At 35.4% G+C, this 17,941-nt stretch overlaps 1 protein-coding gene across 1 annotated transcript in view; it reads right to left on the reverse strand.

Moving 5' to 3' along the window:
* Nucleotides 1-17,941, reverse strand: part of LOC306875972 (ephrin type-A receptor 3-like) — a 122,684-nt gene that overhangs the window by 102,542 nt on the left and 2,201 nt on the right. Inside the window, exons 2-3 of the mRNA XM_079426826.1 lie at nt 10,775-10,839; nt 2,494-3,151 (exon numbers count right to left, since the gene is read on the reverse strand). Coding sequence (XP_079282952.1) covers nt 2,494-3,151; nt 10,775-10,839 — 723 coding nt within the window. The remainder of the gene's footprint in view (nt 1-2,493; nt 3,152-10,774; nt 10,840-17,941) is intronic.

Here is a 17,941-nt window from a genome sequence, read left to right on the forward strand (position 1 = left end):
AATGTTAAAATAAACACTGTCGACTTGGTAGGAACAATATTATGATTTCTAATATTTAACTGTTAAAATGTGCCAGTACATTAGATAAATTGTGGACATGAGGGCATCAGGTGGACTATAGTACATGTTTAGTCATGTTATGTATTTATTATTTACCTTTAAGTATTATTGAAATAAATTAAGCACAAGGTCAGAGGCCTACATGGCCAATAACAACACTAGAACAAGAGGTTAAGTTTAGCCCATCATTGCTATGGTTAATAAAATCTCAGGAATAACAGCATACTCTACTTTTTTTTTTTTTAAGAGCAGCAAAAACTGTAGTGTGGTCTTGTTTTTCTTATCACTTTGCCTATGGCATGCAAGTTTCAGATGCATCTTTATATAAACACCCTCATGACCCATTTTGCAGCTGTTCCACATATAGTGTTCCATAACAGACACATAAATATACACACAAACACAGACGTCTAACTGAACACAAGCCGGCAATCAGGGATCCTCTCACATCAAGATGAGTACAGCTGGACAGAAAGCATGGCGAAATTCTTAAACATCTCTGGGTAGTGCTGGAGTCGAGGATAGACACAGAGCATTTTATGAAGAGCAGAAGTGATTTCCCCAGAGAGATGGCTTAACTCAAATAATACCATGGGCAGGACTGAAGCACTCAAACCAGCTGCCAGCCAATCTATTATCAGCTCCCTCAACCACAGCAAGACCTACAGTACACATTTACACACCAGACAAAATGTTCTCAGGACGCTTTCACACTAAAGCTTTTTGTGCTTTTTGGGGTGAAAACAGATTTCCAAATCTGCCCAGAGTCTGTTTGAAAAGGTGGTCTCAAGTGAATATGGGAAGTACAGTAGAGTTCACAGTTGTTGCAAAATGCAAAACAGTCTAACTTGTGAGACTAAACCGCTATTGATTACATTCCTAGTCTTGAACATGTTCCTGACTATTTCTCATGACTTCTCCCCTCTGAATAAATTTAGTTTGAGGGGAGCTCTGCATTCCTTCAATGAATATGCGTCAGACAAAATGCGAATGTGGTTTTGTGTATGTAAAGTTTGGACGGTAAATTCAAAAGGGAAAAATACTTATTTGTAAAACTACTGCACTCACATCAATGGTGCAAAAGTACTGCAGTTCTGAACCAAATACTGTAAAGACAAAGCAAGCTGCCTAATGGGACATTCAGGATGTCAAAAATAAAAATAGAACCCCAAATGGAGTCAAACATAGGGGCCATTTTTAAAAATTTAACTTTTGAAGTTACCTTTGAACCAGCTGATCAGGGTCTTCCAGGCAGATGTATTGGGGCAAGTTGGAGCAAACTCTGCAGGACGTTGGCACTGAGAAGCAAGTTTGGACACCCTTTCTTTAGAGGTACAACAACTTGTCACTGGGATGGTAAACTTAGGACAACTTTGTGCCTTATCTACCCCTAAAGTTGCATATTAGTACCTTAGATTAGCACCCAGGGGCATAGCTACCAGGGGAAAAAGGGGACAGAGTACATCAGATGCAGAGGCTGAAAGGGGCCCAACAGAGGGCCCCCCACCACTGAACGTGATTTTGAGGGGGCCCAATAGCAAATTTTGTGCAATGGGCCCAGAATCCCAAGCAACTACACTAGTAGTACCTTAAGATATGCACTGAAAGAATGCATAGTTCCTTAGGGTACTACTAAGAACCTTTAAGGGGTGAATAGTTAACCCTAAGTAAAGGTACTGACCCAGGGATAAGATGCTGTTCCCCTAACGTTACGATATTTCCACAGATATTTTCCTTCAACCTGCTCTGTGATTTACATTTACACCCAAAACTCTAGCAACCTAATAATCTAATATTCTGAAAGTAATGCGAGAACTCTAATATTCTGAAAGTAATGCAAGACAAAGAAAGTTTGCCAAGAGATTCTCTTTTCATCAGTTTAAAATGTTTAAATATGAGTCAATGAAGAGATTCTGTGTTTTTAGACTCTAAAAATGTTGACATAAAGCAGCGAAAGTCTCATATGCTTCACATCAAACGCACACTTATCCCTCTTCAATGACTAACTTACATCTATTTGTGCGTCTGATGAGGTGATGCATAGAAGTGTTTTACAAGCTTAACTGCTTCAAGCTGCCCTTTAAGGAGGTCTGCACCACAGATCTGATCTGTCCTCGCTTACACAAGACTCTCATATTCCTTTTTCCAAAGCACGGCTGACAGATCAGAGGTGTGTCCGTATCTGGGAAGAATCCATTTGCACTCCGAGCGCGGGACAGATACTCAACTCACCATGGAGTTTAGAAACATTACAGACAATGAGCAGCATAAACAAATGAATGGTATTCCAGGGACACACTCAGTTGTCCCATTTAGAGCCGCTGTCTACAGAGCTGGTGCTAGAACATTACGCTGATGAAAGGAAGAAAATGGGCCGTGAAATGAAAAAGGCACTGTAAGGAGAAAAGTGTGCGTGTGAGAGAAAAACTCTACCTTGGCAAGCGACTCCCCGTTCTTCATATCCTATGTTGCACAGGCATTTCCCAATGGGCACCAGCCACTCTCCCTCGGTACTGCAGTACATTTTTGGCGGATCCTCCTCTCTGGAATTGTTGACGCATGAGCCTCTAACCTCCACGAGCGACTGAGAGTCCGTGGGTACCGTATCGGGAAACATAGCCAGGTTCCTCACTGTGAAAGGGCATTTTTTAAAGTACACCCGCACCGAAACTAGGGCCACACAGGCTCCCACGTCCTGGAAAGCCAGGTAAAAGCCCTTCTTAGTCATGGGCCCCACTTCACGGACCTCTGTGTTTAACTTCAAGATACGGTCGCCCAGGTCCATCTGAGTAAAGCTTTCATCGGCGGCTATGGTGTCTATTTTGGAGAATTGGTGCTCGCGAAACTTACTTCCCTGGTCTTCATCAGTCTCCAGGTAATGTAAGTTGAACGTCTCTTTGCAGGTCAGGACCATGGGAATACTGTTGCAGTCTCTCAGGGTAAACTTGAGCTCCACATAGATCTTCTGCGCAGAATTGCGAGGAATCCAGTTGGTCCTCAACCAGTTGTTCTGGCTGTATTCCATCACGTTGCACACCTGGAAGGTCCGGATGGGTGTGTAGTGTTCATCCACACCGCTAATTTCCTCCCACTGCAAAAAGAGAAAGAAGTTAATCAAATCTATTCCAAGAGAAACTAACGGCTACTGTACTCCTGCATTTCAACGGAACCGAGACGAATGTAAAACACCTGAGAGGTGAGGTTATTTATTTCTCAAACACATTTGGAATAATGAATCGTTTCGAATGAATATCTCCCCTGTTCGGATAATTAATGTGGGACATAATTAACGAGGCCCTCCACTCTGCGTTCTCTCCCTTGTAAAGCGAGCCTGACAAATCATTTCGTTTTGTCACTTAGGGTGTCCGAAGCCACAATGTGGCCAGAAGTCTTGAGGTTTAACGTACACAAAGCAAAATAAATGATGAACTGAGAGGCAGTGTTTTCTATTACAATAATGGAGTACTATATGGCTCTCCGTCAAGCTGAATTTATAAAAGCCCTTGGCTGAGTGAGACAAGGCCTCTGGAGTGGCTGTGAGCTGTTTATTACCCGGCAGAACAAGCGTGCCCTCAGACTGAAGAATTGGCTATTTATGTTTCAACTGCGAGGGTGCTTAATGAAACACCCCAAAAGGAGCTGTTTTTCAGCACGTTGTTAAGATCTCAAAAATTGTATATACTGTTTTGCATCTTATTGTTTGCATACACAGTCTTTATTTTGGAAGGAAAGCAAACTAATTTAACTCACTGATGTTTTAATGTCACTATTGATGAGGATTGTATGATTTTTGAATAATATCAGTCTTTAAAATCAAGATATTTAAGGTGAACCTAAAGAATACTTGCAATAGTTCCACTGTAGCACAATCAAATATACTTCAGTATGTATTTATATGAACTTCAGCATTACTTCTGAAACACTATTAAAGTGGATTAAGTACAAAATTAGTTGTTTCACTTGAACAAACTTCAAGTAAACCAGTTTAGTATAGTAAAAGTACAATTGCAGGGTATTTTATTAAATACATAAATGTATTTGTAGTATACTTAGATACGTAATACATATATATATATTTGATAAGACAATGGAAAAAAGTAATCAAAAAGTCATGTGACTTTGCCTCAAGTCATGTGGCTTAATATTTCACCTAGATATTTACAATTTAAATTTTAAGACAAGGGCAGGGCCTTTTTTTTTCTTCTTTTTTTATTACCGGCAAAACATGGATGGATGGATCTTTAACAATAAGTTCAATAACATGAATTTAGACAATAGATGTACATTTTCTTTCATGCCATTTAAAAAAAAAAAAAAACCTTCATTCCAGAATTAGTTTTTAACTTGACCTCTTTTTCAGCTGGCTCGCCAACTGTTAAGAGATAGCTAGGCCAGTCCAAATCTTTTTTCTTCTTCTTCTTCACATTTTAAGCTGATTAAGAGAAAATCATTGGAATACTGCAGAATGGATTTAAACATGATAAAATGTGTCGAATGGAGCTGAGAGCAATGCACTTAAACTGCTAGCTGAAAACATTATTAAATTAGCCAAAGCATTTAATAAACGAACAAGCAAAAGGCAGTACAGTATTTTATGACTAACACGCTTCCTGATTCTGTGTAAATCTGTGAGAAAGCAGGATCTAAATGAGGTGTTATGATTACAGAACAATGGAATCTGCTTCTGATATTGTGTTTATGAACTTGCGAAGTGAACAAATATGATGCAAATTGAAATAAATCAGTGGAGATTTCAGCCGGTCATTTGTCTCAGCTGCATTTTGTGAGTTATTTACTTGCGTTCACCAGCATAGCCGATGCTTCAAATGAATTCCAGGTGCCTGGGCTGTACCGCATTATCAAACTGGATAGAGAATGACTGTACTGAAACCACGGCTGTCAAAATAAATTAAATGTCATATACGATGTGTAAATCACACACACTTGAGAATAGTGTATTACATGGACTGTTTTCTGCCATGAATGACATCAACATAGACCAAACCAATCTCTTTCAAATAACTTTGCTTTATAACACATACCACATGGTTATAGAGAGGGAAAAACTGTAAAAGCCCTGTCTGGATATCTCTTTTACGGACAGCAGCTTCTAAAAGCCGCACTGATTTCTCCAAGAGCGATTGGACACCAATCTGTATTTCCTTCTCCACAGCAGGAGACGTCAGCCCTGCGCTTTGCAACTTTACACTCGACGGGCAGACCGAAGATGACTTTAGGTTTCTCCGAATATCACTTTACAATAGTAATCCCCCTCCAGCAAGGAAAGCAGCAGAGAAACGAGGAAATCCGCAGTTGGTACATTTGGCAGGGCTGCGGCCCAACTCCCCCCTGTGTACACTCAGTGTGCACACAGGCCAACTGGTACTTTAAACTAATAGATTCCCTGGCACTTGTGGACAAAGTGGAGCAGAGCTTATGTTTCAGACAGATATGTAATAAAATTATAATCCTCCTCTCGCTCGTATTACAATGGAATTGCATTAGTTAGTGAAGACTGACATATACTGCTGGTTTTCGCTGGCATCACATGCACATTTCCTGAATAGGTGCACACGGTTTCTCTATCAAATCTCACTCTCTTCATTATGATGGACAAAATTAGAGCGGATTCTATTCACCAGGACTCCATTAGAGTCTGAACGACGGGATGCCGGAGAGGGCACGATGGAAAAGACGCACTTATGTGTGCACAGGAGATCTAGCAAAGGAAATGAGTATCTGGAGGAGATGGCTGCTTGCTGTCAACTTCACATTTGTACTAACTGACACAAACAAAGCTCTGACTGAGCTCATACAATTGTGCTCTGAGGGCTCAATACAATTGCAAATACACTTTGTTCAAAGCTTGAGTGGAATATAAGTGTAAGTGACACAGCTTAACTAGAGATAAACTAATGCTAGCATTTGTTATCCATTCTTAGCTAATGTTTTTTTTCTCTCTTTTGGAAACCATCTAAATTAATTTAACATTGATTTAACCAACTCAGTAACAGTGTTGGGGAGCAACTAACTAAAATAGCACTTTAAACTAAATAAGAGGCCTTTTATTTCACTATTATTGTCTGCAAGTAAATTTTCCTAAAGTATACTTTAAAGAGATACAGAACACTACAAATGCACATTCAATCAAATTAAGCACACTTCTTTTTTACATGTGAAAGAAAGAAAGAAAGAAAGAAAGAAAGAAAGAAAGAAAGAAAGAAAGAAAGAAAGAAAGAAAGAAAGAAAAATATAATATCTGACGTAATTAAAAAAAAATATGTTGCCACCCTACATAGAGTTAGTGTAGATAGCTACTTGTTGATTGGTTGTTGTGCTGCTAACTACTTAAGTGTAGCTTACTAAATTACTTTAATTTATGTGCAGCTTGTATTTTGAGAAGCTACAGCTTCAAATCAGCTTACCAACACCGTTCAAGAAGCATAAACTCATCCATATTATATTACAAAGAAATACACCTCCTAAACTAAATTGAAGACACAAATCACTCTAAAAAGAAAACTGAAAAAGACTTATGTTTATATGTGAGGCCCGTGAGCCCACCCCATTCCCACAATACAGCAGGAAACACTACAAATGACAAGTGCTCCACCATCTAAGATTTCTTGCACTAGGTCACAGCGACAACTGTACCCTATCAGTCAATACCTTTTCATCACAACTTTTACCACAGCGTAACCATAACACATTGTGTGCTGCCCGTTCACCCTGCTGCGGCCATATGACGTGCTAATCCACCTTTATAGAGGGGGTTTTCTTTGCACTTTGTACAGCTGGAGGCCTTTCACAGTTTCCTTTCAGGGGGGGAAAACTAAATGAGTTTTAGCATCATGTTGGAAATATTGTCTTTCGCTGCAGGCTCTGGCAGAGTGTGACTTCAGAGACGCATAATAAAAATTTTGTGTTTGCTGTCTGTTTTGTCTCAGTCGATTATGCTACAACGGAACAGATCTTCTGGCTTCTACTCCAGATTTTTAGAGACCAAAATAAGATGAGGAAGTAGGTTATTAAGGAATGCTGATGAAGTTTGATTCAAAACAATCTGTTTTATATTAGTTTTATTGAGTATGAATATGAATATGAGTATGAGTCATATGAATATGAGTTTTAATTTTTAGCTCAGCAAAGATTATTTATTCAGTTGTTATGAAAAATCTATTGTTTTGCATTCATCAATTTACATCTATCTATCTATCTATCTATCTATCTATCTATCTATCTATCTATCTATCTATCTATCTATCTATCTATCTATCTATCTATCTATCTATCTATCTATCTATCTATCTATCTATCTAGTTGTGTGTGTGTGTGTGTGTGTGTATGTATAATATACAATATACATTTTTCACAAACTTTGTAAACAAAAACTTTTATTTTGGATGTGATTAATCGCGATTAATAATCGGTTGACAGCACTAACACACACACACACACACACACACACACACACACACAACTATATATATTTTGTTTAAAATATATAGTGTGAGCAAAAAGTGAAATATTATTCAAAAATAAATAACTGCAATTTATTTTGTTACTGTACTGAAGTCAACACAATTGGTTTAATATAATAAAGTACTTTATAATAAAATGTTTCTTTTTTTCCACCTGCTGTTAGATAAAGTTAGATGTATAAAAGCAGAAGAGAAACATTTTAAATTTTATAAATAAAAAATAAAATGTATACATATTTTTTATTTGTGTTGCATTTTTCACAGTACACTTTGTTCCAAAACATTTTCGCAGTTAAATTTGTCCTAAAAATATATATTTTGTCATTTTTATTTTCACAATAGCTTCATGATATACATATAATGAATCCAATAAGACTACTCTTACCATAAAATATAATATAATTTTAGACAAACCAATCGATTCTAAATGAAGATTTGATCACACTTTATATTAGGTGGCCTTAACTCCTAAGTACTTACATCAAAAAATAAGTAAAATCTACTTATTGTGGTCATATTGTATTGCAAAGCACTTTTACTGCTATTGAGGTGGGATATGGGTAAGGTTAGGGACAGGTTAGGGTGGTACAGTATGGGTAGGTTTAAGGGTGGGTTAAGGTGTAAGGGATGGGTCAACGGTGTAATTATAAATGTAATTTCAGAAATTAATTACATATGTCACTACATATAGGTACTTTTAAAAAATATAAGTACATGTAAAAACATGTATCTACACAATAAGTACATTGTATCAAATTATTAATTTAAATGTAAGTACACAGTGGTTAAGGCCACCTAATATAAAGTGGGACCGAAGATTTTATACTGCATAAATAGGTATTTCTACATACTTGAAAAACTAGTTCTGCTACCCTAACCAAAGACAATTATTTTAAAACAACGAAAAAAAAAATGCAGCCCAGAATATTTACATTTCTCGCCTGCTATCCAGTACAGCCACCAATACTCCCAGTGCGACAGATCAATCCTGCTATTCATTCAAAAATCTTAAATGGAATTAAAAACAATCCATTTGTACTTCTCGCTCTGTTCCTGAGCTAAAACAGCTTTAGAGAAACGAGGCATTCCAAACCCCAAAACTACAACCACCAATCAAGCTCTAATCGGCATCTCCACAGACGCCACAGCAAAGACGCTCTTTACCAACTCGAAGAACAATTGCGTCGAGTCCTCAAAGCAGCGCAACAGATCGCAGCGGTTCACACGCAGACAGAGTAATCCGACTGCCTTGGGTAATGAATCCCAGGCTGAGGCCTGATGCAATTTGGAGAGGCCGTAATAAACAGCACTGCGTGCTTAAAGAGCTGTCTGCGCAGGGCTGGTTTATATTTACTGCCCTTATCTGAGCGGGCGGCCGCACAGGGAGCATCCGATGGGCTTTAGCTCTTAATTTGCTTTAACCGGGCCGATTTGTGCTTACACTGGCAGAAGGCGGGCGGTCCATCCGTCAGTGTCAGCGCTGCAGCGGCACATTATTTGAAATCATTTTTTAGGGCATAGCTTTCAGGGCAAAATGCTTATCGCTCCAAACTAGGGAGAAGTCCTGAGTAATTAGAGTTAATTCACCTTGAGAACCTGATCTTCGCTGTAATCGTGACAACGGCTACACGCTGACTTAATAAATCCCAGAGCATTCAGCGCGTATCTGCGAGGGATTTCCTTTTTCATTTTAAATCACCTTTATGGCTATTGTAAAGATTAATGATGCTTTCTCTGTTGAATTTATGAACGTTTAGAAATTAATCTAGCAAATTAGTGCAATTACTCAAATGTCCATAAACGCACTCTACATTAAAAAGCACTTAATATAAAATGCAAATGACCTTTTTGTATTTTGCTTCATGTTTTTTTTTTCTTTTTTTTTTCTTTACCTTCCCTTTTCTTCTCCCTTGCTTCTAAGAAAGGAAAGCTTCACGTTTTACTGTGCCAACAATAAAAAAGAACGAGGGGAAACTAGGTTTGGCAGCTATATGGAACAAATTACTGGATTACCTTTAGCAACTGCCAGCAAGTCATTTTAACACATAATAAAGTTTAAAGAACGGTTTGGTCCGAGTAACCCTTGAGACCAATACCTGTGCAGCTCGACAAATAAACAGGGTTATTATCGGAAGTTGCGATCTTGAGGTTTTGACAACAAAAATAAAGTAGCTTGACTTGTTCTGCAATGACATGAATAACATACTTTTGGGCTTAGTGTTCTCATATTTTGTTTTATAATGATCATAATATATGTTGTCTGTTTTTTTTTTATATAAATGCTTGAAATGCTTTTGGAATAATAAAGTTTTAATGATTTTGAAAGAAATCTCTTATGCTTACCAAGGCTGCATTTATTTGATCAAATATTATTTAAATTTAAAAAAACTTTTTCTACTGAAATATATTTTAAAATGTAATTTATTCCTGTGATATAAAGCTGAATTTTCAGCATCATTACTCCAGTCTTCAGTATCACATGATCCTTCAAAAATCATTCTGATATGCTAATATATGCAAATGTGCTAATCATTCTAATATTTAATTTATTAACAATTATTACTGGTGCTCAATTTTTAATAATGGTTCTTCTTATTATTATAAATGTTGAGGTTTTGTTGCTTAATATTTTGTGGAAACTGTGATACCTTTCTTTTCAGGTTTCTTTGCAGTGTTCAACACTGAAATAATTAGAAACAAAATATATTTCAGCAAATCACCATAATAAAATAACTGGAGCAATGAAGCTGAAAATCAGCTTTGTATCACATTTTAAAATATATTCAAGTAGAAAACAGTTATTTTAAATTTGTAATAATATTTCACAAATGTACAGTATTTTTGATTAAATAAATGCAGCCTTGGTGAGTAGAATAGACCATTTTACAAAACACTAAATAAACATAATCATTTCAGACTTTCATTGGTAAAAATTACATTTTCACCAGTATACATTAGTATTTAAAAATTAAAATGTAATTCTAACTTTATCATTTTAACTCTGATTAATGTTAGTGTTTATACAATTATTGTCAAGCCCCTAAATATTTTGTAAAATCATTCAAACAAAATCACTTTAAATTATCATATTAGTTTTTGAAACTTAACTCAAAATAATAAATGCCCCCAAAATTGCACACAACATTTTGACTCCCCAACAATATCCTCACAGCACGAATTCTCTGTTCTCTCCTTTTCCACTACGAAATATGGATTAGGTCTGCAGCACTCACCCCATGGGACGGGGATGATATCCAGCCCAGCTCCCCTTGGCTTGCTTTGGAGTCCAACAGGTTAACTGTAGAAAAGAGAGAAGGGCAGAGAAACAAATAAGCAGTTAGCCCTTTTTAGATCCAGTTTCACCCACTCTCAGTGTGCAGCGTCCCCAGCGTCAACAAAGTATTTACTCAACTGCACTGCGTTATGCCACAATCCAATTAAACAAACAATGGAGTCAATGAACTCATCCTTCAAACCAGTATTTTTCAGTTAGAGTTTTAACCGGCCGGAGGAAAGTTACCCTCGTTACCGCGTGCATGACGGGATCTTTAACATCTGACTCATTGCTGAGAGTATTATTTCACTGATAGGCATCTTTAACGAGGCGAACAAATCACAAATGGTTTCTTTTATCCGACAAGCACCGTCTGAAAGGATTCAATATATTAAAGCGATGTGTTGATAAAAGATTATAGCTAGAACATGATTGTTTTTTTAAACATTTAACCCCCATTTAAAATGATGTTGTTACTGTGTAATTACAAAAATAAATACTGAGTAACTACGAGATTAGGGTTAGGGTTTGGTATAGGGTTAAATACTAATTATTGCATTATTTACTGTTATATCTATAAACGTACATGTAACGTGTAACTACATCACCACAAAACAAAGCAAAATCCTACATTTACTCACTAACATAATTACTTTATTGGTATAAAAGATTTTATTAATTCAATTACTAAACATTTTATTTATTTTTAAATGTCCTTTTTTCACAATACATTTTGTTCCAAAACAAGTCATTTTTATTTCAATTCCTCACTTTCTAAATATTTATTATTGAATATTTTTATATATATATATATATATATATATACATGTATATTTTTTGTTATCTATTTGAAGATATAAAATATGTTTTTATGTTTATAGGACAAATTCTTTATTTCTTATTCATATTTTGCTTATTAATGTTTTTCTAATTTATGCAACATAAATATTTGAAAACTTTCAAATCTTATTGTTTTATTTAACTCGCACACGGTTTAATCCGAATCTGCCTTTGTATTCAATATTTATTTCTGTTTGTGTAGAATTTTTCATTTTTATTAAACACAATATCACATCCTTGTCCAATCCAATCAACTAAAATGAAGTAAACATCAAAAAACAAACAAAGAAACAAACAAAAAACGGAAAATGAAAACTAAAACAATGGGAGACGACAGCAAGGAAATATTTCTGCATTATTAAAAATGTCTGGCTGGCTGCATGGCGTGCTACAGCGGGGAAGGTCGTGACAAGCTCTTGACATCTCAGTGTCTCCTGCTCTCATAACAACGACTCCTGTTTGATTGAGCAAGGCTTCTACAGGCACAAAGAGAGAGAACAAAAGCCTCCGTCGGCGTACAGTAAACGCATAATCCCAGCTGACATGTGGGCCACTCAGCATGGCGTCTATGGCCCCTACTAATAGCTGTGTCACTCATTCTCCCTACAGCGATGGCCAGAAAACATCCAGCCAAAGCACAAATGGACATATGGGACATGGATGACATAAACCTTTCTTTTCTTAAGGAGCCTAGAAACATATACTTTATTGCCAGTATTTATTTTCTTATCACAAAGCGTGACATGATGTCCAAGTCGGGGACAATGCTCCTTTTAAACATAAGACATTTGTTCCTAGTACCAGTCAGAAATTTGGACACACTTGCTCATCCTTCAATATTTTTTATTATTGACTCATTTATTGTTTTGCAGATTTTAGAACAATAGTAAAGCTATCGAAATGTTACAATAACATTTTTTAATAATAATAATAATAACAACAACAACTAAAATTTTAGTGACCCCAAAAATTTAAATATCTCCTATTTCCTATTTTCATTGTTTACCTTTATCATTTATTTACTTGATTAATAATTATATTATTATTATTATTGTAAGTCATTATTACTGAACTATTTATTAAATTAAATTAAATTAAATTAAATTAAATTATTAAATGAAATATCCAAATAATAATCCAAAATATGACAAAGAAGCAGATTTGAATGCAGTGTTGATGGGAACAATGTGAAGTTTGAGCCAAAATAATCTATTTAATATTAGTTTTATTTTCAATATTAAATTTGTTTTACTTTTTTTTTTACTTGCTTAGTTGTTATGAATAGTCTATTGTTTTTCTATTCGTCAAATTACAAATAAAAATAGAAAAAATCAAACACTTAGATGAATGATTTTATTTATAGCATCTACTTGACTGAATTATCAAAAAAAAAAAAATTTGGTATTTTAATTTTGTACAGAATATCATATGATGGGGCAATTTTACTTTTTACTATTCGTTACATAAATTAAATTAAATTAAATTAAATTAAATTAAATTAAATTAAATTAAATTAAATTAAATTAAAAGTTTAGGATTTTAAAGAAAAACATTTTATTTTTATTTTATTTTATTGATTTATTTTTTCAGTAGATGAGAATATTTTAAGATCACGAGAAGTATAAATTCAGTCAGGTGCATCTATAATTTTGACTTCTAGTCTATATATCAGTCTGTTACAGACCTCATTATCAAATTCCAAAAGAAAACGGCAGTGCACCTGAGTGCTAGCCAAACAGCTGGCTGTTCTCATACTGTAGATGATCCCTATTAACTATAATAAAGCTATCTGCTTATGTTAGATAATAGCAGCTCACATCCAGCTCCGTTGGTTCCAATTTAAATTTCTCAATGAGCCGAGCCCGCATCTCAAATTGAGCCGACCAGGAAATTTGAGACCATAAAATTAGAAAGCTACATGGGTGAGGCAAATTCTGCAGCTGTAAGAGAAGGAAATCACAGCCAACGTCATTCCCACCCTCTCCACCAAAAATGTAGCATCAAGCTCAAAACAGAGGGCTGATTATGAACAGCTGATCTAACGGCCATCTCATCCAACCAACCACACCACACCAGACCAAAAAGGTAAATCGATACAGGAGTGAGACAATAATCTAGGATTCCAACCACAGGCCGCCAAGGGCTTCTAGCTATTGTTTTCCTTCCATCAGCACATGGCACATTGATCGCACACATTAACAGTGGTGAAAAAGAGACAATGGTAATGTTTCATTCATAAACTATCTAAGAACAGCTCAATGTGAAATGTAATGGTTACGTGACTAATCACAAATTATTTATTTAGCTAAAGCAACTTTCAGTATAAGGCAACTGTAATTTTGTTCACATTTTCCTTTACAACTAACAAATTACTACAAATCTACGGTATAACAAACATGTACAAGTGCCAACAGTAATAGTATTACACATATATTTATATAGAGATCATAATATTGAATTTAACAAAGACAAGAAATCTGTATTAAAACTGCCCCATTACCTTTACCTTTAAACCTAAAAATAAAAAGATCCACTTAAATTCAAATGTACAGTATTATCATTTCGCTTTCATATCATATTATGAGTAACTGACATTAAATACTGTAAGTATAGACATGCATTTAAATTCAAAGGCATCATAATTTCACTTTTATATTGTATTATGAGTAACTGACATTAAATACTATAAGTATAGATATGTAATCAATTCAAATGTATCATAATTTCACTTTTATATCGTATTATGAGTAATTGATATTAAATACTGTAACTATATTTATGCACTTAAATTCAAATGTATCACCGTTTCACTTTTATATCATATTATGAGTAACTGACATGAAATACTGTAAGTATAGATATACATTTAAATTCAAAGGCATCATAATTGAACTTTTATATAATATTACACGTAATAAACTTTAAACGGATATATATACTTACAGTATTTGATGTCAGTTACTCATAATACAATATAAAATTAAATTATGGTGCCTTTGAATTTAAATGCATATCTTTACTTATAGTATTTAATGCCAAAGGCATCATAATTTCACTTTTATATCATATTATGGGTATTTGACATGAAATAGTATAGGTGCGATGAAATGCCCTATATTGTGAAAATTAATTTAAGCAACATTTTAAGACACAAACAATAAATAAATAAATAAAAATAAATAATATAATAAAATATAATAGCAGCTTTTATTACATTGTATTTACAGACTACCCTGAATATCACTGATACTTTTAAAAATGAATTAATCATAATGCAGGACCATAAAAAATTAACTAGTGAAAATAAAATAAAATAAAATGAAATTCCTACATACATTTATTAAAAATTCTCTTAAAAGAAAAGTGGATGCTATGTGGCAACAACCCACAAGCTGAATAAGTATCATCGCTCCAACATCTTGTTGTGAAGAAATGTAGTGTATTACAGATTGCCCTTTTACAACTGCCTTGTCACATAATTCTTAAGATCTCACTGTGTTTCAGGCGAATAGCATACAGCTCTCACGGAAAATAGCCACTAACGTTACACATATCTGCGATCACGGCTGTCGATTATGATCTGAATGAGATTTGCATGGGTTTAAGAGAACCATATGGCCCGTAAATGGCACACTGCCTTCTCTCCTCACCGTCCTCTTCACCTCTCAGGTAGTTAATTAAATCTGTTATTGAATTAAGATGAGAGTCAGGTGTCTGAACACCTCAAAACCGCCGGCTCCTCTGAGAGCAGAGGAGCTGATGCCTGGCTTTATTAAAATCTGACTGTGGGTGTATAAGACACATGGCGGATTATTTTCAAAGGACTTTCGAGTGAGAACAAGAGGCCGCAATATGTGTGTCCAAAATATCCACGGCTGCTCCAATGATCCCTTTTCTCACCCGCACTAGATCCTCCCCTGCAGCTGGTCTACCTTCACCATGGGTCACTACAGAGCCCAAAACCAAGAGGTCAGTACTTGTAAGTCTTATGATTTATGGCTTCCTTACAAGTCAAACCACATTTTGGGTTTTAGATTCAAGAGCTGTCAGCATTTGGCGCTCTGAGTTTACTAATCCCCCAACTCAACTATCCGAAAAACCAAAATTAAACACATTCAAATGGAAAAACAATAGCAAATTGCAGGTCCTGCAGCTTGATCGAAACTTCCGCCCATAGAGGCATGATGGCAATGAAGTATTAACCTCTACGCCATGAATAATTCAGTTGAGTCTCAGGGTGTCTGCCTCTGCCCCTCCGAATGCTTGCAGCTTTTCTGTCCACCATCTCCATCAAAAATCCACCCATCAGACACACCACACAAGTTACGGTTATATTGATGATACGGTATGCATTGGATGCATTTGTATGTGTGAGCAAATTTCCAAATGTCTAAAAAACATCAGGCGTCCCGTCTGGAAACTAGTGCACCGTGACATCACACCACACCATGTCGTGCTGCCATCACATAGTCTGAGCGAGAGGAGCGCTGTGGCTTGTGTACTGCTCCATCTTGGCCACAAGTTAGAAAATGGAAACCTTAGGAACATAGCTGTGTTGTATGATTCGTTTACGTCTGTATTTATGTTTTTGGCAGATGCTCTATTCTGGAGCTGATGGGCTTTGGGAAGATTTCCTGAGATATTTCAGTGTTGTTTTAGTTGAAATCGGCGTGTAAGGATGTGGTCAACTGTTTGCTGTAATCCCACATGCTCGGAAAACTGTCTGTCGTGAGTAGCCTATACGGACGACAGGATAGGCGATATGCATTACACTAGACTGCTCCCAAAAGTTTACCCACCATAAACGTGACTCACATAGGCCAAGCTAAATGGCAGAGAAATTAATTTGCTTCTTCAAACAGAAGTATGTTTCAATAGGCAGTGTGCCCAGATCCAAAAAAAAAGAAGATATCAATTCCGGGTTTTTTTTCCTGCCATGTGTTGTTTATTACAAAAATTAAATATAATGACATTAAACCCACTGCTACTAATTAAGAAAATTGTCACTGTTTATCAAATAAACTTTAAACCAGTGAAGTTTCATTTGTTTATTTAAATATGAAAAAAAAACATATTTACAATTAGCAGTCTCAACAGAACATAATTTGTATTTCAAAAATGATAAAACTAATAAATTACCCAAGAGAGAGAGAAAAAAGATAAACAAGACTTTGTTGTGAGATTTCATGCTGTGTGCATCTACAGAACAGCATACGTAGGCCTCAAGTTACTTTGTTGTTTTCAAACACAGCCTATAGGAAAAATGCAGTAAAAATAGTCAAGAATATTTTTTGACTATTACTGTGCTGCTTGGTTATTCAGAAAATACATACCTAAATTACAGAGGTCAACTGGCCAGTCAATATTTATTTATTTATATTATTATTACAAGTAGGTGTTTACAGATTTTCCAGGCTATAGTTAAGTAGAGTTTTCAGTACTTAAATTGTTCTCCAACTTTTTAATCGTTAAAAAAATAAAAAATAAAAAAAATAAAAACAATCCCGCCAGCTGTAGCTTTTAAAATGTATTTCAATACTTAATTTTGCTCAATTAAATTAAACAGTCATAGTAACAAAGTTTCGGGCTTACATGTATTTTATCCTCTATCTTTAAACACACACACACACACCTACACGAATGAGGTCGCAATGAGGTGCGCTAAACACTGATTTGGTTCTTAAAATTAATTACACGCAATAAAGACTTTACTTTAAAGTTTTGATTATTATTATTCCTATTTTACGACCTGATGTTAAGGGTTAAAGTGCACGGCCCATGCAGTTTCAGCCCGAACAGATAAAGCGTCTGAACTGAAAAGTCATTGGTGTCAGGTCAAGAATCAGTTCCATGGGATTTGTTAACCAAATATTATTAAATAAATGCAAAAATAAAGATGAGGAAGTTGCAAACTCCACTAGAGTTTATTTCCTGAAAAAGGGGGGAAATTTGTCGCTTCGAAATCGATAGCCTAGCTATATAACTACAGTTACACATTGACTCTGAGAGGATTTATGAGTCTCATAAGATTTTTTTTTTCTGAATTAATGCTCGTTGTGTACATGTATTATTCTAAGAAAGGGGGTGAATGTGAACACAAAATGTATAGTTGAACTACCTACTTTTTTAATCAAATCATAATTCAATCAAGGCAGACAATGCGTCAATGCATAAATTTCGGGAGGTCATCAACTGGCCTCTGACGCCAATTAACACGCCCAATATTAGTTAGCTAATAAAAAAATAAACCTACTATTTTTATTAATTCAGTTCATGTTAGGATATT

This window comes from Barbus barbus, assembly GCF_936440315.1.
Source record: "Barbus barbus genome assembly, chromosome: 10".
Classification (NCBI taxonomy): Eukaryota; Metazoa; Chordata; class Actinopteri; order Cypriniformes; family Cyprinidae; genus Barbus; species Barbus barbus.